Here is a 24,946-nt window from a genome sequence, read left to right on the forward strand (position 1 = left end):
CTCTCTCTCTCCCCCCCCCCCCTTTCTCTGTCTCTGTCTCTCTCTGTCTCCCTCTCTCTCTCTCTGTCTCTCTCTCTTTCCCTCTCTGTACCTCTCCCCACCCTCTCTCTCTCTCTCACTTCTGACTCTGAGGAAGTCAGCTGCTTTGTCCATAGCAGTCTCAAAAGAGACCCAGAGTGCTAGAAGAGGAATCCTGGGACAGTCAGCAGGAACCTGGGCCCTTTCCAGCTGCCCTGTGTGGAAGCCAAATCTCAGGTGACCCCAGCTCTAATGAACAAAGTATTCAAATCATTTTATTACAATTTTGAGTGTTTTCGGCAAAGTCTTACTCTCCAGGGATGATCTGGGGTGGGGAAGCTCAGAGCTGGAGATTCCTCTGGTCCCCAGTTTCACTCCTCTGTCAGGTCCTTCTGCCCAGACACTGATGACGAGTTTCCTTTCTCACCCACATTGGGAGTCCAGATCCTGCCTAATCAACAGAGTCCTTGTTCATGGCTGCTGGATAGAAATTCCAACCACCAGCACCACCGCCTACAACTCAGACGCCCCAGATCCGAGATGGGGGCGATGGCTCCGTGCACGCTGCTCCTGCTGCTGGCGGCCGCCCTGGCCCCGACCCCGACCCGCGCGGGTGAGTGCGGGGTCGGGAGGGAAACGACCCTGCGGGGAGGGCGGGGGCGGCCCCGGGGAAGCCGCGTCCCCGTCGCCCCGCCAGACCCTCCCGCCCTTCTCCACCGCGTCCCGAGCCCCGCGCCCTGCTCCCCTCCCGGCCCGCGCACCCGCCCGGGGTCCGGGAGGAGGGTCGGGGTCTCACCGCGCGCCGCCCCCAGGCTCGCACTCGCTGCGGTATTTCTACACCATCGTGTCCCGGCCCGGCCTCGGGGAGCCCCGGTTCATCGGTGTGGGCTACGTGGACGACACGCAGTTAGCATGCTTCGACAGCGACGCGGAGACTCCGAGAGTGGAGCCGCGGGCGCCGTGGGTGGAGCAGGTGGGGCCGGAGTATTGGGAGGAAATCACACAGAGAGCCAAGGACCATGAGCAGATTGCCAGAGTGAACTTGAGGACCGCGCTCCGATACTACAACCAGAGCGAGGGCGGTGAGTGACCGCGGGTCGGAGGTCACGACCCCTGCACGTCCCTTTATACCTACTGCAATCGCTCCGTGTCCCAAGTCTGAGGTTCTTCCGAAATGTGGGAGCCTCAGATACTCTGGACCAGAGAGCCTCCAACCGGAACCTACTTTCACTTACAGTTAAGGCGAGTCCGCGGGCGGGCCGGGCCCGGGTTGACCATGGGGCGTCGAGGGTGGGCGGGGCTGACCGTGGGTGGGCGGGGCTGACCCCCCGGTGGGCGGGTGGGCGGGGCTGACCGCGGGTGGGCGGGGCTGACCGCGGGGTCCCGCAGGCTCTCACACCATCCAGGCGATGTACGGCTGTGACGTGGGGTCGGACGAGCGCCTCCTCCGCGGGTACAGTCAGGACGCCTACGACGGCCGCGATTACATCGCCCTGAACGACGACCTGACGACGTGGACAGCGGCGGACACGGCGGCGCAGATCACCCGGCGCAAGTGGGAGCAGGCTGGTGTTGCAGAGAGACGGAGGGCCTACCTGGAGGGCGAGTGCGTGGATTCCCTGCGCAGACTCCTGGAGATCGGGAAGGACGACCTGCAGCGCACAGGTGCAGGGCTGCGGGCAGCTCCTCCCTCTGCCTCGGGCTGGGCTCAGTCCTGAGGAAGAAGAAACCCCTCAGCTGGGGTCATGCCCCTGTCTCTTCTTGGTTTTAAATTTTTTTTAAACTTTATTGCAAAAAAGACACATGCTAACCGGGCGGTGGTGGCGCACGCCTTTAATCCCAGCACTTGGGAGGCAGAAGCAGGCGGATCTCTGTGAGTTCAAGGCGAGCCTGGACTACAGAGTGAGTTCCAGGAAAGGCTCAAAGCTACACTGAGAAACCCTGTCTCGAAAAACAAAAAAACAAAACAAAACAAAACAAAACAAAAAAAAAGACACGCTGAAATTAAACAGAACAAAAGCTATACACCTCAGTGAATTTCTCTACAGTTAGAGGAGCCATGAACTTGTGGAGACTCACTTTGGATTTTACACATTCGATATCAATATAATTCATGTACTTATCGGGCACCAACACGCAAGAAGAAGGAAATGAAAGAAAGAAAATCCACGACAGATTTAGAACTAGAAAACAATTAGATTTATAACCTGCTTCATAACTCAAGTCCATTTCCTGCACTCACTCCTGTCTCATCCCCAGTATTTAGCCTTGTTCTTTTTTGGTCCTGTTAGAGTATACACATATGTGCACTTGTTTACATATATTCATATATCGTTGGCTATATCCCCCATATGAGGAAAAGCAATGTAGTTTTTCTTTCTGAAATTGTGTGACCTCTCTTAATAGTATACATGTTGTGATGACATTGTGTAGAGCCCAATAGTATTCCATTTTATATGTGTACCAAATTTCCATTCTCTGCTCATCTGTTGATGGAGTAAATCCAATACTTTACTCTAGTGAATAAATCAACAATAACCATGGGGTATAATATCTCACCGTAGGACATGGACTTCTGCCCAGGAATAAAAAAGCTGGGTCATACAGTAGTTCTATTTTTAATTTTTTAAAGAAATGTCCAAAATGATTTCCACAATGACTGTATTAATTTGCATTCCTTCAACAGTGAATGTTTCCCCTCTCCACATCCCCTCCAACATTTTTTTTTCTGTCAAATTTGTTGGTCACTGGGGTGAAGGGCTATCTCAGCAGTTTTAATTTTCATTTTATTTCATTCTTTTATGTGGATGAGAGTCTTGCCTGCATGTGTGGATGTACACCACATGTGTGCCTGGTGTCTGGGGTCAGAAGAGGGTGCCAGATCCCCTGGGTCTGGAGCTACATACAGCGCATCTAACCTGCAAGAGCATCAAGTCCTCTTAACCTCTGACCCAACTCTCCAGCCCCTCAAAGTAGTTTTAATCTGCATTTTCGTGAAGGCTAGAGGTACTGAACACACTAAGAATACTGGCTATTAGTGTTTTTCTCTTTTATTAAGATAACTGTCTGTTCAGTACTCTCCCCATGAGTTGATTGACATTGCTAGTTCCTTGGTATGTAGTTTCTGCAGTTCTCTGTAAACTGAGGACTCTAGTCCCTTGTCTGCAGCTGGTACAGGTTTCCTCCTGTTGTGGCTTCTGGTCACTCTGCTGACTGTGTCCTGTGCTGTGAAGAGGCTTTATTTTCATACTGATATATGGCCTGATTAGTTCCTCTGATATTGTCCTAGTCTGAAGTGATTGTCTACCCCAGGATCTGGAAGGGTTTCCCCTAGGTTGTCCTCTTGAAGTTTGGGTGTTTCAAGTTTGGAACTTAATAAGGTCTTCTCTCTGTTTCAAGTTTACTTTTGTACACGGTGAAAGGTGAGAATCTAAATTCATCTTCTCAGGCAGAAAAACAGTGTTGCGGCTTCATGGGTAGAATGGGATCTTTTTTCCAATGTGTGTTTTGCATTCTTTGTCTAAAATTAAGCACTCATACCTTTGTCATCTTGTTTCCAGGATCTCTGTCCTATGCCTTATTCTCCCGTCTATTTTATGTCAATTCCAGGCTGTTTTTGTCACGATAGCTCTGGTATAATTTGAGGTTGGGAGTGTAACACCTTAACATTGTCTGTCATTCTGTATAGATTCTTGTCTTTTTCCTAAAGCTATGAAATACATCGGTTTTGGGAACATTGCTTTAAATCTATATGATGATGATGGTAGTGTGGCCATTGTCACATTAACTCTGCCAGTCCAGGAGCATGGATTGTCTTTCCATCCTCTAACATTCTCTTCTGTGATTTCCTGTGTCAGTGTCTTGAAGTTTTCATTGTAGAGTTCTTCCATTTCTCTGGTTAGAGATATCTCTAAACCCTTGATTCTGGTGGAATGACACTGAATGTTCTACATTTTGGAATCACTTTTTCTAAAAATACACTGCTGGCATAAATGAAGCCTTTTTTACATTAATTTATATATCTGGCAACCATAAATGTTTATTAGGTCCAAGAATGTTCCTGTGGACTCAACAGGGTCTTTTAAGTAAAGAAACATGTTATCTGGAAATAGAGACAGAGTGACTTCTTCCTTTCCTATTAGGATCTCCTTTAAGCCTATCTTCTGTCTAATTCCGATAGCTTATATAAAATCATCACTGTATCAAATAGGATGGTGGAGGGTGTGCACCCTTGTCTCCTTCCTGGCTTTAGAGGAAACTCTGGGGGTCTCTGCTTATGACATAATATCCACTTCTCTCCCAATCTTTCCCATGTGGGAGGTGAAAAGTTCTATAGTGTGTCTTGACCCTTTTTCAGGGACTGATTCTCCCAGGCTCACCCTTCTGTCAGGACAGTTCAGAGTGTGTCTCAGCAGGGAAGATGAGAAGGTCCCTGAAATGACCAAGGCAGTTAATGTTCTGTCTGCAGTCCTGTGTGGGACACAGCCTTGCTCAGGTCCAGTTCTCTCTGTCCACACTCAAGGTCTCTGGAGTATGACATCAGTGATGCTGGATCTCTCAGCCTCCCCCAGTCAGGAGAGAAGTCCCTTTTCCTGATGTGACACCTAGAGTTCACTGACCTTGGGCTCTTTTACCCATATCTACAATTTGCCAAAGATGAGATTATCCAGAAACCTGTATCTAAGCCACAGGGGATATTCACCCCTCCATCACCCCATTTCTGATCCTTCCCATGTTGGTCTCATGGACCCTGCTAGAGTCCCCAGCAAGAATGCCAAACGCCTGAACTTTCCAACTCTTCCCTTCAGATCCACCAGAGACACATGTGACCCATCACCCCAGATCTCAAGGTGATGTCACACTCCGGTGCTGGGCCCTGGGATTCTACCCTGCTGACATCACCCTGACCTGGAAGAGAGGTGAGGAGGAGCAGACACAGGAAATGGAACTGGTGGAGACCAGACCTGCAGGGGATGGAAGCTTCCAGAAGTGGGCAGCTGTGGTGGTACCTTTTGGAGAGGAGATGAAATACACATGCCATGTGCAGCATGAGGGTCTGCCTGAACCCCTCACCCTGAGATGGGGTAAGTAGAGCTTTGGGTGCAAATGGGACAAAGATAGCTGGAGCCTTCTACAGACCCTGGGCAGAGTCAGGCCTGAGAGCTGGAACCATGACCCTCACCATCCCTTCCTTTCCCTTCCTTTCCCTTCCTTTCCCAGAGCCACCTCAGTCCATCCCCATCATGACCATTGTTGGTTCTGTCCTTGGAGCTGTGGTGATCTTAGATTTTATCATTGGAGGTGTTATGATGTGGATGAGGAAGAACACAGGTATGGATGTGCAGGGTCTGAGATTTTTTTTTTTTCATTCAACACCTTCAAGAAATGTGCAGGTTGAATGGGAAGACACTCACTCACATACACACATGTGCAACTGTGCCCATCTCTGGGTCTGGGTGCTAACAGTCACCTTACTGTAAAGCATAGGGAAAATGAAGGATAGATTCCTAACCGTCATGGTGGAAGTGATGGGGACATAATTCTCAGTGGTCAGAGACCGTAAGTCAGAGGGGAAGGTCCCTGCTGAGGACTCTCAGGTTGGAAGTTGGTTCACTCCCTGCATACCTCCTTCCTCATGTCTCCTGACTCTTCCCTGGTCTGCTGTCAGTTCTGGAAACTTCCTGGGGTTCAGAGCTTCCCTAGGGTCATAGCTTTATTTCTCACAAGTGGAATCACTGTGCACTATGCTCAGGCTGCAGATATGTTTGGGTAAGGTTTGTCCCTGACCTTTGATTGGAGCAGGAGCTGGTGAGAAGCTCAGCCAGACCATAATTCCTCCTGCAGACAAATCCTCTGAAATCTTGTTAATTTTTTACCCTAGAACTCTCACAGACTGTGATAAAGACACGCAGATCATGGATTGGGGGGTGGGGGGAGACAAAGAGGATGTGAATGGTTCACAGCAACTCTGAGAATGTGGACCTGTGAGTGAGTGGTGGATGGTTAGGATGTTGTCTTCACAGTGATAATTCATGACTCTTGGTCTGTAGCATAAATACATCTGTCTGATCTATACTGAGTGACATATGATCTGCTCAGGGCTCTGCTGTGATGCCTGAGCCCCTCAGTCATTTTTAGGCAAGATTGTCTGTAGTTCCCTGTGATCTTATGGGCTCAATGTGCAGCCCCTGCACACCAGGATGCTCTCACCACACCACCCTGTGTTTCCTTCCACAGTCAACCTCCCTAATTCAGCAAACAGGATAGGACATCTCCATCCAACCAGCTCCACGCTGCCCTGAGCTACAGACATCATTTCCCCACTGAAAATAAGTATCTGTACATGAACTTCATTGTTCAAGTTCTTCACCTCATGTTTGATTGGTGGGTAAATGAAAGAGTGAATTATTAAATTTTTGTGAAGGAAATAACTAGCAGCATGGAGAACCTTCTGGAATCTATGTTCCTTGTGCTGTGAGTATTCGGCGGGACAGTGTGGTGATATATTGTATACTCTAATAAATTAGCCTGATAATCAGAGGACAGAGCCAGCCACTAAATTAGACATAGAGATCAGGCACTGGTGGCACACATCTTTAATCCTATCACTCTGGAGGCAGAGATCCATCTGGATCTCTGGGAGTTCAAGGTCACACTGGGCTACATGAGCTGATCCAGCCTAGGAGAGAAACAGAGCCAGGCAGTGGTGGCACATACCTTTTATCCCAGTACTGGGAAGCACACATGCCTTTAATCCCAGGAAGTGGCATTGCTGGACAGAGAACAGTATAAAGGTGTGAGGAGATAGAATCCAAAGGCAGTTCAGCTGAGACCCGTTCAGGTGAAGACTGGGAGGATTTCAGTCAGAGGATTCATGGAGCTGGTGAGGTGAGACATGGCTGTAGCTTGCTCTACTTCTCTGATTTTTTCAGCTTTTACCTCAATATCTGGTTCAGGGTTTAATTTTTTAGTTAAAAGACCATTTAAGAATTCAAACAACAGGACAGGATGCAGCTGTGGGAGCTGAGTGTAAACAGTGCTGTGCCCAGATGTGGCTCATAGGGGGTGGGCTTTGATGTGGTCACACCTCAGCTCTGTCACCTCCTGGATCTGGTCTCCACATCTGTTGTAGAACACATGCTGACAGGGCCTGCGATCTAACTTGGCCAGGCCAGGTCCTGTGTCCAGGATTATGAGCAGCCAGGGCAGCAGTGGCAGTCAACCTGGGCTCCTTCCAGGCCGTGGCTCTCCTCCCTAGTTTCTGGGAAGGACAAGGCCTGTTTCTATTCAGATGGTGCTGGTGTCCTACCTTGGGGCCCAAGGGTGACAGTCTTGGGCTCAGGGTCCAGAGACACTGCCCTGGGTGGGTGGGGAAAGAGGCTCCTCTTGCTGCTCTGAGAGCAAAGCTGTAAGAAAGCCATTGCACACCTTTAATCCCAGCACATGGGAGGCAGAGGCAGGTGAATCTCTAATTTCTAGGCCAGTCTGCTCATAGTGAGTTCCAGAACAGCCAGAGCTACATAGAGAGATCCTGTCTCAAAACAAAAACAAAACAAACAAACAAGCAAAAAAGTCACTGCAACCCCAGGAAATCTTCAGAGGGCTCATACCTTGACTTCCTTGAGGATCCTGATGGGGACTTGAGTGTGCCAGACCCTCAGACCCAACCACAGATTGGGTAGGGACAATGGCAGTGAGGGACCCTGAGAAATAGCTACAGTTAGGTAGAGGTGAGGAGGTGAGGGGCAGCTGCAGATGGGGTAACTAGAAAGCCACAATAGGCTAGAGCTTTCAGAAAGCCTGTTGGCAAGATCCTAAACATTTTCACCAAAGAAACCACATGCCTTTGAGGAGATGTGTTTATTCCCATTCAGATGTTATACCATGTATGTGGGTGTGAACCATCACAGGATAGCCCACAAATACACACAATGTCATGATTCATTTAGTAGTTAAAAAGGAGCCTGCACAAAGGCCTGCTGACCTGCAAAGGAGCCACCAAACCCAGAGACCTCTTGGTGCACCAAATACAGCTCACCCAGGCAAAGACAAAACATTCAGAGAAAACCTCAGGAGACTGAGAGGCCTTAGGCAGACCCCAGGAGGGGAAGGAGGGGAAGTGCAGCCCCAGGACCATTCTTGGGTCCCAGAGCCCACCTGCAGGTTCTTGCCTTCACTGTGACAATTCACATTTCTTAGATCCTGCTCCTTCCCACTAGAACCCCAATCTGAACATTTGTCCTGGTGGCTCACAAGGGGCATGCTTGGCTACTAGCGCTGGGGACAGGCTGGGCGGGGAACTGGGAGGGGACCTGCATGGCATGTCCCACCACCTGACACTTAAACCTTCAGGCCTGGGACTTAGAGTCCTGGAGCAAGATTCCTGCTTTAGTCATTTACCAAGAAGTCATTGAGAAATGAAATACTGAGTGACCTGGACCAGGTGGGACCAGGGATCCACAAGCACACAGTTAGCTCTGAGTTTGTGAGCTCACTGGAGCTGAGAGGTCCTTGGTGCAAGACTGGCAGGCCAACCAGAAGCCCTGGATGCAGTCAGACTGGGGCACAGAATTCTGGGATTGAACTGGAGAGGAGACAGCCTCCTGTTGCCAGGTGGGAGGAGACAAGCTTTGCTGTGAATTCTCATTCTGGAGCTCTGTGCCTTCTCAATGCAGCAAACACAGTGAGGCCAGCAGCAGCAGCACCTGATGGAGAGCCTCAGAGTCACTGGGATCTTGCTCTCTGTGGCTCTTGGGGACTTGTCACCAAGGTCTCCTGGTCCTGTGTAACAGGGCTGCTCTGAGGCAACACCTACCCTCCACCCTGCCAGGAGATGACCCCACACTGGCACTCAGTCTGCAGATCAACCAGAGCTCCATTCTGAGTTGCCTGGTGTGCTTTGGCATCACCACCTGCATCCAGTGCCTAAACTGCCATCTCATGGACCGGATGCAGGAGCTACCAAGGCAGGTGCACCAGCCCCACCCCACAACTCCACCTGCCACTGTGGCTTCAACTTGTCCCACATTTTGCTAGCCAGCACCTCACAGCCAGAGAGGATGAGGACCACCTAGAACTGCCTACTACAGTTGGGAATTTCCCAGAGGCCTGCCCAGAGAAGATTCCTCCCAGGGTCCTGGGGAAGATGCTATGTCCAATCTGGGGTTATCTGAGGGAAAAGAATCTATGTACACCATGCTCTTTCATCTGTTTACTTTATTTCTCTAAGACGAAATTCTATCTATACAGCTTCAGCTCCATCCTCACATTCAGCTCCTCTCTGTACCTCCTTTTCCTGTCTTCTCATAGTCCTAATTAAGCTCCTATGCTTTCAACCTCATCTTTATCCTCTGTTCCTTTCTCTTCCATCTCTCCTTCCTTGCTCCTTACTCCTGGCTCTGAGAAACTCTGCCTCCTCTCTTCTCTCTGGCCACTTGTTCTGCCTGACCCAGAAATTCCCGCTCCAGTCTTTACTGCATATGGTTATGCAAAAAGCCCTATTGTCCTGAGGCAATAGCTCTGCAGTGCTACTAGGCCTGAAGGCAAGGGATGGTCTGAGCTTCATTTGCACAAGAAACAAAGCTCTGCATCTACAGTCCCTTCCACAGTCAACCTTCCTGGTCCAGCAGACAGGAGGGGACATCTCCATCCTGTCACCTCCACGATGCCCTGAGCTGCATCTCCTGACTTCCCAACTGAAAATAAGAATCTGAATGTCAACTTGATTGTTCACGTCCTTGACCTGAGAGATTGGCGGGTCAAGTTAAAGGAGAGGATCCTGAAAGTGTGATGGAGACAATGAATGGCAGCTTGGAGAACCTTCTAGAATCTGTGTTTGCTGTCCTGAGTGTCAGGGGGACAGGAGGAGTGTGTGGGAGCTGAGGGAGGATGGGGCTGTGCCATGGGGAGCTCAGTCCATGTGTGAATTGTTGTGGTCAGTCCTCAGCTATGTCCTCCTGGACTCTTGTCCTTGTCACTTAGTATAACCACGTCCTGACAGAGTCTGTGATCACAGGGACACTGGGATGACAGAGCCTTGTCCTGTCCCCAAGATTGTGAGCAGCCAGGGCTGGTGTGACAGGTCAGCCTGGGCTCTGACCTGGACATGGCTCTTCACCCCGTCTTCTCTGCTTATTTCTTGTCTTTTTAGTTTGAATGGAGGACTAGGCCTGTTCTTGTTCCTGTGAGTGGTGCCTGTCTCATCCCCCTTTGGGGTCCCTGAGTGACAACAAGAGGAGGCATTTTCCATCCTGGTCCCCTCAAGTCCCCTGCACACAGGAGACTGTGGCCTGAGATGAACTTCAGTCTCCTGAGCTCCTGCCTCCTTCCAGGGATGTTGCCTGGAGTTTCTCCCATTTTCCATCTTTGAGAATCTCACTCCTGTCTGTAGGATCAGCAGAGAGGACTGGTTTGGGGTGTTTACCCACCACCCCCACAGTTCCCCAGAGTTTTCTTGAGTGCGAGCAGCAGGAAATATTAGATAGAAGGATTTATTGTGGAGAATCTTGCGGAGATAAACAGATAGAAAATAAAGGATAGCCTCGAGAGGGCCTGGAACCTTTTCCCATGGGCCCGACTGTCTCTGCCCCAGGGTTTTTATAGAGATGCCAAGGGGTGGAGCAAAAGACCTCCTCCCCCAGCACAGCCAAGTGCAGACCATCCCAGACACCTGCACTCAGGCCCGTGGTCCTAATTATCCTCTATGCGGACCTGCTGGGTAAAGCCATGAGGAACCCGAGAACGGGCTCCCACAGGTCCCCCTTTCTTAATGTATAAAAAATAACTATTAATGGCTTACAGCAATCTCCATAGCTGTTACACCTCCCAATATGGGAGTAGAGGATGATAAAGATGGCATTTCTCTTTTGAATTAGGTCCAAGGTGACTACAGCAGTCTTAGCTGCTTCAAGCCCTTTCTAAACCAAAAACTCTTAAGGCGACTACAAACTTAAAGAATCCCTTAGCTTCATCATTACCATTAACAGGTTAACATAAATATTGCTATACATAGTCACAATTCTCAGTCTTACAACACAAAGCAAACTCCCAACAGAACCATTTGAATTAGCATATATGGTGCTATATATAGTTAACAATTTTCTCCGTCTTACAACTTTAACTCTTTTTTTTTTTTTTTTTTTGGTTTTTTCGAGACAGGGTTTCTCTGGGTAGCTTTGCGCCTTTCCTGGATCTTGCTCTGTAGACCAGGCTGGCCTCGAACTCAGAGATTCGCCTGCCTCTGCCTCCCGAGTGCTGGGATTAAAGGCGTGCGCCACCACCGCCCGGCAACTTTAACTCTTAATCATTTGAATTTTCTTGCTAACAGAACAAAGGAAAAACTTCGATGTATTCACATCAAACTTAAATATTCCTTAACTCCACAAAACCAGGGTGCATTAATATCAATAGGGTAAATATAATTTCTGCAAACATAATTCAACCTCATAACTCCTCCTTTTCTTTATAATTTTTTAAACAAAATCTCAAACCTAGTTAGAAGAACCCAAACTCATACAATTCCTACAAACCCATATTGAAAAGCAATCTTCTCAATCTAACCATTAACACTTTGAAAACTTAGCAAAACATCCCAAAAGCAGTTTTTTAATAAAACTCTTTACACTTTAAAAGTAGTCTCAGCCGGGCGGTGGTGGCGCACGCCTTTAATCCCAGCACTCGGGAGGCAGAGCCAGGCGGATCTCTGTGAGTTCGAGGCCAGCCTGGTCTCCAAAGCGAGTTCCAGGAAAGGCACAAAGCTACACAGAGGAACCCTGTCTCGAAAAAAACCAAAAAAAAAAAAAAAAAAAAGTAGTCTCTTGCCGGGCGGTGGTGGCGCATGCCTTTAATCCCAGCACTCGGGAGGCAGAGGCAGGTGGATCTTTGTGAGTTCGAGGCCAGCCTGGTCTACAGAGCGAGATCCAGGAAAAGGCGCAAAGCTACACAGAGAAACCCTGTCTCAAAAACCAAAAATAAATAAATAAATAAATAAATAAATAAATAAATAAATAAATAAGATAAAAGTAGTCTCTTGCATTTCTTACTAACAAAAACATGACATTAATCCACTCAAACAACTTTTGAAATTAGACTAAGGAATATTAACTCTCCCCCTTTTCTTTATAATTTAAGCAAAATCTCAAGCCTAGTTAGAAAACCCAAACTTTTCCATTTAAACAGTTCCATTTGTAACACAAAAACCAGTTTTGTAAGTAATTTCATTTTTACATAAACAGTTCCACAAAACAATTCATGAATCACCAATTAATAAAGCATATATGCATATACAAAACTGCATCTTGATTCTAGGTAGAAATAATAAATTTCTTCATTTAAACAGTTCCATTTTTAACCCAATTCCAGAAAACAGTTCCTAGGTCATTACTATAAGTAAACTCAAAATTGTCCCATTGCAATGAAATCTCTACTGTTCATTTCATTTCTTAAGTCCCAAAATTCAAATGATAAATTCTGGTACAAGCCTTCCAAATATGAAGAAATCCATAACCAAAATCTTTTTGTAGTTTTATGTCATTTTAAGTTCAAAAAGTTCAAACAAATAAATTCTGGTATTAGGCTTTCACTTCAAAATATGAAGAGACGTTTTTCAACCAAAACTTTTTGCAGTTAACAATTTTTGTTCAAACAAACGTCTCTGAACTTATTCTCAAGCCAGAGACCTTTTTAGGTACAGTAGTATTCTAAACCGCACCGTTTTTGATGTTAGCTCAGGTTTTTCTGTGTTGCGTCGATTTTCCACGGATCTCAGCTGTGGATGCCTTGTGCTGGTTCTGGCGTCCGCCATTCTTAGCTTCTTAGCGGCTTCTGGAGCTTTTGAAACCATTCAGACTGCCTACTTTGCAGTTTACTGGGACACTAACCTTCTGTGTCTCGGGTTCTTTCACCATATATTAGGAATAAATTCATATTTAACATTTACACTTTTTTACAGATTCACATATAACATTAACATCTACTTATTTATACTCTTTAAGGGAACTATAGAAGTACCTTAGCAAATGTATTTCTTATTACTTCTTATATACTTCTTATCTTATTTAAACTTACATTTACAACTAGTATCTTTCTTGCAAGCTTATATTCTTTTTTTTTTTTTTTGGTTTTTCGAGACAGGGTTTCTCTGTGTAGCTTTGCACCTTTTCCTGGAACTCACTTGGTAGCCCAGGCTGGCCTCGAACTCACAGAGATCCGCCTGGCTCTGCCTCCCGAGTGCTGGAAGCTTATATTCTTAAAGGAACTCTATAGATCTATTTTACAAACTTATACAGGGCTACCATTAGCATATATTTAACTTAGCAAACACCTAAAGATTTCTTAACACAGATCTAACAAGAGAATTTTTACAAACTCACATATCTTATTTTCATCTTTTTCTATTTCTTACTCTTTAATTATTATCACTATCTCTATTAGAAAGATTCTCGTAACTAGACAGGAAGTACATACATCATTTCTAAAGTTTAGAGTTTATAGTCAGCTTTGCTATAAAACACTGGGATTTAGTGAGTGTTGTTGTTATAGAATTGTGATAGTTGTTGCTAGGAGACTATAACCTTCCCGGGATGACGCCACACTCCAAAGTTGCCAGTTCTCTCAGCCGTTCCGGAACCGGCAGAGATGCACTGTCAGCGGTAAACGGTTTTTAACTAGAGGCTGTCCCTTCACCCAAATTCATAATAGTTCCCCTAAGTGTTCAATTCAGACAAACGTTTCTATTACAGCAGTACTTTTGGTTTCTTCTACGGAAAAACTTCACTTCACACTGAGGGTGAAATTACCGTATTTAGCTGCTGTAAAGCTCTTTGCCAAATACCGCACAGCTATTAGGTGATATAAAGTATTTTTCTAAAGGAGCTAGTAAAGCCAAAAGTGGCACAGCTCTGAACTCTGTTTCCTCACTGTTTGCATTAACCATTGACAAAACCTCAGAAATACTAATTGAGCCACTTTCACTCTGGTTCCTTTATAGGAACATCATTGGAGCTGACCCTTCCTTAGTTCCACGCTCCTTACCAGACGCTCCAGTAACCACCGAGCTTCATTCTCCTCTTGTGAAAAAACACAAACATGTCCTCGACCCCATACTAACACAGGATCGGGACCCTTCCATAATCCTGAGCAGGGATCTTTCCATTTCACTTGAGCAAAAGTCGCTTGGGTGCCACTGTGCCAAAATCTGTCTGCAGCAGACTGTTCATAGACATCCATGTTCAAAAAGTTCAGAACAAAAAGAGCATGATTTAATGCATTATGTGGCGATTGAGGGTAAATTTCTTCCTATATTTATTTTTTGAAGTTGTATCTTAAGACTGCTATGAGCCCTTTCCATAATACCTTGTCCCTGAGGATTATAAAGAATACCTTTTTTATGTACGATTTCCCATTGGGTACAAAATTGTTGAAATGCCTTACTACTATATCCAGAACCATTATCAGTTTTAACAATTTTTGGTATACCCATATATGAAAAACACTTCAAGCAGTGCATAATTACATATTTTGCAGCTTCCCCAGATTGTGCACTAGCCATTAAAAATCCTGAATAAGTGTCAATGGTCACATGTACATATCTTACTTTGCCAAATTCTGCAATATGCATAACATCCATTTGCCATAGATGATTGGGAAGAAGACCTTGAGGGTTTACCCCTAAGTGAGGGACAGGAAAATATTTTGGACATACCCCACATCGTTTAACTATTTGACGAGCTGCTTCTTTGGTAAGATTGAATTGCTTTCTTAAACTTTTGCTATTTTGATGATGAAGAGCATGTGACTGCTGAGCCATTTCCACTTGGGATAATGCTACTATCTTTGTTAACTTACCGGCCATCGCATTACCCTCAGCTAAAGGACCAGGAAGATTGGAGTGAGCTCTAATATGGCCCACAAAGCATGGCAACTTTCTTTTGTGAATAGCGTCTTGAATTTGTTGAAACAACATTTGGACTTGGTTGTTATTAGCGCCAATATAGGGAACAGTTTCTGTGACTTGAAGAGCTCTATAAATATATTGACTGTGTATAAGTTCAATGATCTGTCTTCAAGAACCTGAAAAACCATGTTCACTGCCCGTAATTCCACTATCTGTGCAGAGGCTGGGGTTGTTTGTACTACATAACTTTTTCCATTAATAACATAAGCAGCCTTTCCATTAGAAGATCCATCAGTGAAAACTAGCACAGCATCTTCTATGGGGTCTTTCATAACGATTTTAGGAAGTACAAAGGAATGCATTTGAACGAATTGCAATAATGGATCAGCTGGGAATTGATTATCAATTTGGCCTGGAAACTGGGAAAAAAGCAATTGCCCAAGAATCACTGTTCTGAAAAAGCCAATCAACTTGCCGCTTTGTAAAAGGAACATTAATTACCATAGGTTCTTTACCAAAATAACGTCTAGGCTCAATTATGCTTTTTTGTACCAAGCAAGTTACAGACTCATAGTATGGACTTAACGCTCTGGCTGGTGAAACAGGAAGATGTAGCCATAAGAGAGGCTTGTTTTGCCATAATACTGCTGTAGGAGTATGTCTAGTGGGCAAAATATGTGCATACCAAGGTAGGGTGTAATTAATGTAATGTACTTGCTGGTTTTGAATAGCCTTTTCAACTTGCAGAAGAACTTGTCTGCCTTTTTCAGTTAACTCTCTGGGTGAATTAGGGTTATTATCTGCTTTTAAAATATCACTTAAAGGTTTCAAATCACCAGTAAATACTTTTAAATAAGGGCGCAACCATTGAATCTCCCCCAATAATTTTTTAAAATCATTTAAAGTTTTTAACTCATCCTTTCTTATTTCCAATTTTTGAGGCTTTATCCCCTTAGGGTATAAGACATGTCCTAAATAATGAAAAGGCGAGTGTCTTTGCACTTTCTCTGGAGCGATAATTAACCTTGCACGGGTAAGACAGTGCTGAAGCCATCCGAAAGTGCCAAGCAAAATTTCTTCATCTTTATGCGCAAGCAAAATATCATCCATGTAATGAATAATATAAGCCTGTTGAACTTGCTCTCTAACTCTTTGGATAGCTTGAGCTACGAATTTCTGACACAGTGTTGGGCTATTGACCATTCCTTGGGGCAAAACTTTCCAGTGGAATCTTTTCATGGGTTCTTTAAAGTTGACTGAGGGAACACTAAATGCAAATCTTTGACAGTCTTGGGGAGCTGAAGGGATGGTATATAAACAATCCTTCAAATCCAAAATAATTTTATCCGTATTTTCTGGTGTAGCAGTAGGGATAGGCAATCCAGGCTGCAAAGCTCCCATAGGTTGTATGGTTTCATTAATCTTTCTCAAATTCTGTAATAATCTCCATTTCCCTGACTTCTTTTTGATGAGGAAAATAGGAGAATTCCAGGGAGAATTAGACGGTTCAATATGACCACTATCCAGCTCCTCCTGTACTAACTGCTGGACAGCCTGTATTTTTTCTTCTGTTAGGGGCCATTGATCTATCCACACAGGCTGATCGGATTTCCAGGTTATAGGATCTGCATGGAGTACAGGCTGCTCAATGACCCTTCCTAAAAATGCTCCATAACGTCCTTATCTTTAGGAGTTAAAGATGACATTTCCATTAACTTTTTTTTTTTTTTTTTTTTTTTTTTTTTTGATTTTTCGAGACAGGGTTTCTCTGTGTAGCTTTGCGCCTTTCCTGGAACTCGCTTTGAAGACCAGGCTGGCCTCGAACTCACAGAGATTCGCCTGGCTCTGCCTCCCCAGTGCTGGGATTAAAGGCGTGCACCACCACCGCCCGGCAGACATTTCCATTAACTTTTGATCAGGAACTTCTTGTTCATAGATAGTTGTATTGGGACTATATAAGTATACTCCCATACGGCTCATAACATCTCGACCCCACAAATTTACCAGCAAGTGAGGGACAATGTATGGCCGAAAAGTCCCTTCATGACCCTCCTCATCTCTCCAGGAGAGCTCATTGCTGCTCTGCTCGGGACACTGAGTTTGACCAATCCCTTGCAGCTGTGTAATAGTCTCCATTTTGGGCCACATAGCAGGCCATTGACTAGCAGATATAACAGATAAATCTGCGCCTGTATCTAAAAGACCCGAGAAATTTTTCCCATTTATGACTAATGTAAGTTCTGGGCGTTGTGGTCCTATGGCTTGTAACCAATAGGCATCTGACGAACCGAATCCAGCCTCTCCTCTCTCATCTCTTTTAATTGGATTTTTTGTTTGTATTTGAGGAAGTAAGATTAACTGTGCAAGTCTCTGACCGATCTTTATTACTGAAATTCTTGTGGGTGAATGAGTCATCACCTTTATTTCTCCCATATAGTCAGCATCAATCACTCCAAGGGCAACTAGAATTCCCTGCATGGTAGTACTACTTCTGCCCAACAATAACCCCACAGAGCCCTGTGGCAAAGGTCCATAAACACCTGTAGGGAGGGCTTGCATTCCCATTTCAGGGGTCAAAACTGTATAGATGGAAGAACTGAGGTCTAATCCAGCACTACCTGGTGTTGCCCTATAGAGGTCTTGAATATATTTCTTTGCCGGAGGATTGACTGCTGAATTACCCCAAAGTCTATTTTGTCGGGGCCTGGGGCGGGCCCCTCCGTCCATTTCCCTGAAACGGACTCTTCTGGGTGTTTGCCCTTGATGTGCATTCACTAGCCTGGTGTTTCCCTCTCCTACATCTTGGGCATAACCCAGGCTCTCTATTTGATCCGAAGCCCCTTCTCTTGCTAGGGCAACTTCTAATATAATGTCCCATCTGTCCACACCCAAAACAACTTCCAGAAGGTCCAGTATCTTTCCCTTGTCTGGAATTAGGGTGTCTTTGCTGGTATAGAACATCCCTAACCGTTTTTCCTTGTAATGCTGCGGCCATGACTATCCCTTGATTGTATGATGGTCCTATATCAGAACAAAGTCGGATATAGTCAGAAATGTTTCCCTTTTTTCTAAAAGGGCGTATCGTGGCCTGACATGCTGCATTGGCGTTTTCATATGCAAGTTGTTTTACAAGTAAAAGTCCAGCTTCTGAATCACTAATCAATCTGCTAGCCGTTTGCATTAATCTGGAAACAAAATCTTGAAATAACTCATCAGGCCCTTGCCTTATCTTGGACAGATCCTCAGTTTGTCTTCCTGATGATGGAAGCGTATTCCAAGCCCTTTTGGCAGCGGCCTGAACCTGAGCATACACTGCTATATCAAAGTTTAACTGTTGACCTGTCTCTCGATAAGGGCCTTCCCCAGCGAGCATATCAAAGGTGATAGGAATCTGTTGTGCCCGACTTATTTCAGCTGTGGCCTGACACTGTTCCACGAACTCACTTTTCCACAGCAGATAGTCACCTCCAGATAGACATGCTCGAGCCATTTGTTTCCAATCACTCGGGGGGAAAACTTCTAAAGCCAGGCTTTCTAACAATGCTGTTGTGAAAGGAGCAGTCGGGCCATATTGACTACATGCTGTTTTTAACTCCTTAAGCTGTTTGAAAGGAATGGGAACATGCACTCTTACAATATTACCCTGGCGGTCCTGCTCTTCCAGGACAGGGAACATTTGAAAGCCTTGAATTTCTTCCCCCTTACTAGCAGCTTCCCAGAGGCTAGCTTGAAGAGGAGATGTAGCTTTGACAGAGAGGGTTCGCATTGCCTCAGAGGATCTCTGTGCTATGGCAATTACAGGTGGCTTTTCCATTCTAAAAGACGCCTCCCCAGGTGAGTAATTCCACCCCTACAGAGGGAAGAGGAGAGACTTGGAGAGTTTCTGTTTTTTGAGTAAGAGAGGTTACTAGGCTTTTCAAGTTTTTCAGTTCCTCCCTTGTCTTATTCCAAGATTTTTGTCCCTTAAACTTAGCGTCATGGCCAAGAGAAACTGGACCCTGTTTAAGCGGTGCTGTACAAGGGTTTTCAGGTTCTGCTGGCGGAGCAGAGGGTTGTGTCTCCACCTCATCTGCCTTAGGGAATGATCCCTCCTGCTTTTCAGGGTTAGGATCTAAATTATCCCGGATTAATGCCCACAGGCCAAGGGCTTCCACAGGAATATTTTCTGGCCCGTGTTTTTCATAGCATTTTTGTATTTCAACTCCAACTCTCTCCCAGGAATCCTCATTAGCTTCCCATATTCAGGAAACCAGGGACACAATTCCTCTACAAACTTTAAGAACCTCTGTACTTGTTGTAGTTCCACCTTAACGCCTTTGTTTTTCAGTCTTTCTACAAGTGACTCTTCAAAGGTCTGCTTACTATTTTCCTGCCCCATTTTTATCAGGAGGTCTTTATTTTTCCTTAAAGCGACTCACAGGTAATTCTCACTCTAATCTCCAGGTGATTCTAATCTCATCCTTCTGAGAGAGAAGGTTAGAGGCTTTAGTTTTTAAGTTTTTTAAGAGAGAAAGATTAAGGCTTTTTTAAAGAGATTTTCCCCCCAAATTTTCCAAGAAAAGCTTTTTAGTTTAAGAGAAAGATTTTTTTTTTCTTCCCAAAAGAGAAAGACCAACTTTTCCCAAAACTTCCCAACTTTAAACTTTGGCTTTTACACCCCCATTTTTGCCTCAGGGAGAAATCACTTTCTCCTGCCGCTTGGACTTAGCATTTCAGCTGTCCCCAGGTCAAAAAGCTTCCATAGGAAACTTTTTCTTCCCCATAAGCTCAAAGAAGAGCTTTTTTACTACCTGTAAAGCCCAAAGAAAGATTTTTTCCCAGTTTGCATTCAGAGCCCCCAAAGTTAGAAAATTGAAGAGTTTTTCTGTCTAGTTGCCTTACTTATTTTTTCCTACACAATCTTACACTTCTAAGTTTTTCCTACACTATTTTACTACCCTATGCCTTATACTTATTTTTCACAGATAGAAATTGAGAAAGGGATAGAAGATAGAAAATTCTGACAGAAGAGAATTTCGCTGTAGCATTGAACATCCTTCCAGTCCGCTTTCCTTTTCTCTCGAGGATAAAACCCCTGCCTCTCAATATATATAAAAAATATATATTTTCCGTAACACCGGCATGCCTTATCCACTGGCAGGGCTGACTCAGCACTTTCGCCAAAAACTCTGTAATAAAACTATTATTTTCCTTTATCTTTAGTCCCTGTTCATTTGTCTTTAGTCCCTGTTCATTTGTCTTTAGTTCCCCCTTTTTTAGTCTCCCCTTTTTTTTTCTTTAGTCCCTTTTTTTTTTTTCTTTAGTCCCTGTTCATGGCGCCACCCCCACAGTTCCCGAGAGTTTTCTTGAGTGCGAGCAGCAGGAAATATTAGATAGAAGGATTTATTGTGGAGAATCTTGCGGAGATAAACAGATAGAAAATAAAGGATAGCCTCGAGAGGGCCTGGAACCTTTTCCAACGGGCCCCGACTGTCTCTGCCCCCAGGGTTTTTATAGAGATGCCAAGGGGTGGAGCAAAAGACCTCCTCCCCCAGCACAGCCAAGTGCAGACCATCTCAGACACCTGCACTCAGGCCCGTGGTCTAATCATCCTCTATGCGGACCTGCTGGGTAAAGCCATGAGGAACCCGAGAACGGGCTCCCACAGACTGGTCCACAGGGTCTCAGTTTGGATCCAGTCCTTGGGGACTGTGTTCTGCTCTACTCCATTTTATGTCACCCACTCTCACCCAGAAAACATGCATGGCAGGTTACAACATTATGATCTCAAGTTTCTGGTCCTGAGGGCAAACAGCTGGCAGAGAGCAGCTACCTGGTGGCTTTGGGTTGAATTCTTCCTGTCACATCAACACTTGCTAAAGGCATTCCAGCTCTGACACAGTCTCCACAGTGGGGCTCTCCAGGGGAAGGTCTTGATAGATGGAGAAGGCTCAGCAGCAGACATGAACGAGTGATACATGGGTTCAAATCCTGTAAGTAACACTAGTTCCACACACTGACCCCAATCCTCTCTTTTTTTAACAGAGTTTTAACATTAGAACTTTTATTGGGAAAAATCCTTCAGGACTTGGCTGTTGTACAAATTTTTACTGCAAAATTCAGATTTATCTTCCACCCATGAAAATAGTGATCAAAGATGCTGGCTCCTCTCATTATAATTGGCCTCTAGGAACACTAGTGTTTGCAGTGAGGTCTCTGCCAGTTAAGTTATCCGTGAAGTAAGTGATCAGTACACATTCTGTAAAACCAAAGAGTCTGGTTATGAGGAGTTCCAAGGAGTTGGTTCTGAGCATCAGTTCTTAAGGCGCATAGTGACAAGAGCGTCACCAGCCTCATTGCGAACTCTGCTCTGTTCTCAGTAAACCTGCAATCATGTTCTCAGGCTGTGACAGGATACCGTGCTGCTGAGAACCATGAATTTTCTAAATGAATTCTACATGCTATAACATGATTTGTACACAACTAGCATTTTACTACACCAGTATTTTACTACAATTTCATGATAAATGTACATTGTCATTAAACGAACTTTGCTTTCAAAAATTAAATTACCTTCAGTTACATACTATATTTTGTAAACAAAGGTGGATTTGTATTAAGGCCAAAAAAAGACTCTTTTTTTAATGACAGACAATACTTTTTAAAAAATCTATAGGAATTAAATGTGCTGCTGGAGGGGCTGTCTCAGACTCACTGGCTTTTGGGACCCTGCTCCTCATATTGGGCACCTTGCTCAGCCTTAATACATGGGGAGGTTCTTAGTTTTCCTGCGACTTTACATGCCATGTTTTGTTGATACTCATGGGAGACCTGCCCTCTCCTGGATGGAGATGGAAGAGGAGGGGATTGGGGGATTGGGATCTGGGGGAGGATGGGAGGAGGGTAAGGGAGGATGGGGTACCTGGATGTAAAATATATAGATGAATAAAAAATATATATAAATGTGCTGCGGGTCTACTGGGGATTCCCTAGCTTTCTTTAATTCTGGCTTGGAAACATGTCAGATTTCTGGAATGTGTCTTCAGCCAAGAATTTTGTTAACTCACGTATGTTTACAGCTTTTATAAAGTAAAACAAGAAAGTGTGACTATCCAGAGCAAGGTGGTTTTGCTCACTTTATCTGACGTTTGCCAAAAGAGTAAATGATAAATCAGTTAAATAAAAAAGAAATTTCTTATAAAGATGTCAAGAAACACTGACCCTTACACCCTCCTTGGTTGTCCCAATTTTTCAGTTAAGTTTTTTTTTTAATTAAAGTCTTTAAAAAGAAGATAGCTAAAATCCTTCTGACTCACAGGATGCTGAGGTGACATTGGATTTTAGTGTGTGTGTTCACAGGTTCATCTCTGCCTTTAAAGAGGTGAAATTAATTCCTCTTCTGGGGTGTTCAGGACTTACTCACTCCTGCCCCCTGGTGGAGAGAGGTTTGGGGATGGGCTGTGATCTGGGACTGGAAATTGTGCATATTGCACACCCTGGCCCGCCTCTGATGACTGGCTCTGGGGAAGTCAGCTGCTATGTCAAGAGCAGTCTCTAGAGAGACCTAGGTAAGCAGGGATAGAGGAGTCCTGGGGACAGCCAGCAGGAACCCGAGCCATTTCCAGCTGCCCTATGAGGAAGCCACATCTCACGAGACCCCAGCTCTCCTGAATCCTTGAGAAAACACAGCTAGATGAAAACTGAACTGTGACCTGGGAGAGAGGTCCTGAGCCAGGATCACTCAGGGACTCTTGGGGTCACACACTGTGGGAAGTAATGAATGGCTGGTGTCTCCAGACGCTGAACTTGGCTGGTTTGCTACATGGCAGCTGGTAACTGAGAAGTGGAATTGTTGCACAGTCTCCTGTGGAGTTCGGAGGACTCTGAGGTCAAGCCCCAGCCTTTAAAGAGAAGGAATTACCAAGCTCTTCCATCTGCCCGAAGCTATCGTAAGGCAGTATTCTTATCATTTTATTTCAATCTGAAGAATTAAAAATCTCACAGCTAAATAGGACGTGCTACCGGTTAGGCCCTGAGGAAATCCCAGGACTACTGGCTAACTGAGGTGCCTATTAACTTATCAAAGCAGACTCTAGCCACCAGCTTCTCTCAGTCCAAGTACCAATTATAGCAATGGTTCTCAACCTGTGTGTGGCTACCACTCTGGAAGTCAAACAACTGCTTCATGGGAGTCGCCTATGACCCTCAGAAAAGACAGATATTTACATTAGGATTCATAACAGTAGCAAAATTACAGTCATGAAGTTGTAATGAAAATAATTTTATGATTGGGCATCACCACAACACGAGTGTAGCCAAAGTTTCTCCAGACCTGCCGAGCCCCACAGTTGGGACGAATCTCTCCGACACATGTCCACAGCCACTGGGTCTCAAGTAAACACACGGAGGCTTATATTATTTACAAACTGTAAATGGCCTATGGGTCAGCTTATATTAGATAGCTCTTTCAACCTAACTTAACCCATTCCTATAATCTATATGTTGCCATGGCCCTATATGTTACCGGTCTGCTGGCATCTTGTTGCTCCTTGGGCGGTGGGCTGGCGTCTGTGCCCTGACCCCGACTTTCTTCCTCTGTGTCTTCAGTTTGAATGTACCACCTCACCTTATTCTGCCTCGCCATTGCCCAAACAGCTTTATTTATCAACCAGTCAGAGCAACACACACTCACAGCATACAGAAAGACGACCCACGGCACTTGAGGAACTGTATTAAAGGGCCTCAGCACTAGGAAGGTTGAGAACCACTGTGTTACAGAGTCCTGGCTCCTCTCAGCAGTGCTCACCTCCACCCCTGCCCTAAACTCTCCAGCCCCTGAGCTTTGCTTCCCTTCCCAGTGCCCCTTTCCTAAATAATCCAGCCATTTGGCCAAGGGCTTCCCAACTTGGCTCCACTTCTGTGGTTCTTCTCCCTCTCCTGGTCCCCTCTCTTGTCCCTCTTCTCCTACTCCCTGCCCTCTCTCATCTCTTCGCCTGGTGTATTCTGATGGCCATGTTCAGTCTGGACTCTTCCAGATGTCTCTGGTTGTTCTCTCCCTTATATCTACCATAAAAACCTCCTCAACCACCTGGGAGTGGCCATGTTCTCATTTCCATTCACTACCAGCCTCAACCATTTAGCTATTAGACTTTCACAACTCACTGTGACCAATTTCCCACACAAGGAAGCTGGGCTCCTTCTCCATGGTCCCCAACAACCAGACTGGCTAGTCACCATCCCCTTGGTCAGTCCATCAAATGCTAAGGTCAGTGAATGGACTCTGCTCATGTCTCTAGGGCTCCACTTTGATCTGAGGGACTGTCCTAATCAGGACAGATCTTAAAAGGACCAGGTCCTTCTGTGCCCAAACCCACAGTGTGATGATGGTATGTGGAAGATTTCCTTCACTGACCATAAAGGCACACACATGGCAAAGAACACTGGGTCCATGGAGAGTTACCAGCAGTCCTCCTCTGCTCTCTCCTGACTGCCAGCAAAGACCGGGGGCCTCACCATAGAACTGAGGAAGGAATCCTGTCACAAGTTCGCTGTGGGCTTGGGGAAAGCTGAGCTGAACATGAGACACAACCTGTGGGAGTCTCCATAGGACTTGCTGAACAACTTTGCAGGTTTATTGAGAAAACACATCTCGCTGGTCCTGGTCCGTGGTGGTACACGCCTTTAATTCCAGCACTCGGGAGGCAGAAGCAGTTGGATCTCTGAGTTGGAGGCCAGCCTGGTCCACAGAGCAGGTTCCAGAAGAGCCAGGGCTACACAGAGCCCCTGTCTCAAAAAACTGAGAAAAGGAGAGAGAAAAAGAGACAGAGAGACAGAGGCAGACACACAAGGAAGGGTGAGGAGAGAAAGAGAGAGACAGAGACAGAGACAGAGAGAGACCTACCTCTCCAGTAAATTCCCAAACCAGCTCACTGTGCCCTGTGGCCCACACACTCCCTGGCATATGTTTTCTTCTGGAAGAGTCCTGCGTCCCAGGACGGGGTGGAGTGCACCTCTACAGCGTTGGATTAGAGAAGGTCTGAGATCAGTCTACAGTCT

The 24,946-nt window shown here is 45.5% G+C and overlaps 2 protein-coding genes across 5 annotated transcripts in view; one reads left to right on the forward strand and one right to left on the reverse strand.

Annotated features, from left to right (window-relative positions):
* LOC128114248 (H-2 class I histocompatibility antigen, Q10 alpha chain-like) overlaps positions 1-11,138 on the forward strand; it is a 59,110-nt gene extending 47,972 nt beyond the window's left edge. The window contains exons 1-6 of one of the 4 annotated variants that reach the window (XM_052744095.1): positions 383-631; positions 831-1,100; positions 1,408-1,683; positions 4,827-5,102; positions 5,239-5,349; positions 6,256-11,137. In XM_052744095.1, coding sequence (XP_052600055.1) covers positions 559-631; positions 831-1,100; positions 1,408-1,683; positions 4,827-5,102; positions 5,239-5,349; positions 6,256-6,320 — 1,071 coding nt within the window. In that variant the 5' untranslated portion in view covers positions 383-558 and the 3' untranslated portion in view covers positions 6,321-11,137. Of the gene's footprint in view, positions 1-382; positions 632-830; positions 1,101-1,407; positions 1,684-4,826; positions 5,111-5,238; positions 5,350-6,255 lie in introns of those variants that run through there. The other 3 variants (XM_052744096.1, XM_052744090.1, XM_052744094.1) reach the window with 3 other exon arrangements.
* A 5,653-nt stretch (positions 11,139-16,791) lies between these two features.
* On the reverse strand, positions 16,792-24,909 carry LOC128114254 (endogenous retrovirus group K member 10 Gag polyprotein-like). The gene is made up of 2 exons (XM_052744098.1): positions 24,792-24,909; positions 16,792-18,761 (listed from the first exon to the last, which is right to left on the reverse strand). Exons 1-2 carry the CDS (start codon positions 24,849-24,851, stop codon positions 17,601-17,603), a joined length of 1,221 nt encoding a protein of 406 aa, XP_052600058.1. The 5' UTR covers positions 24,852-24,909; the 3' UTR covers positions 16,792-17,600.
* Positions 24,910-24,946: the final 37 nt, after the last annotated feature.

This window comes from Peromyscus californicus, unplaced genomic scaffold (assembly GCF_007827085.1).
Source record: "Peromyscus californicus insignis strain IS unplaced genomic scaffold, ASM782708v3 Scaffold_19__1_contigs__length_69161282, whole genome shotgun sequence".
Classification (NCBI taxonomy): Eukaryota; Metazoa; Chordata; class Mammalia; order Rodentia; family Cricetidae; genus Peromyscus; species Peromyscus californicus.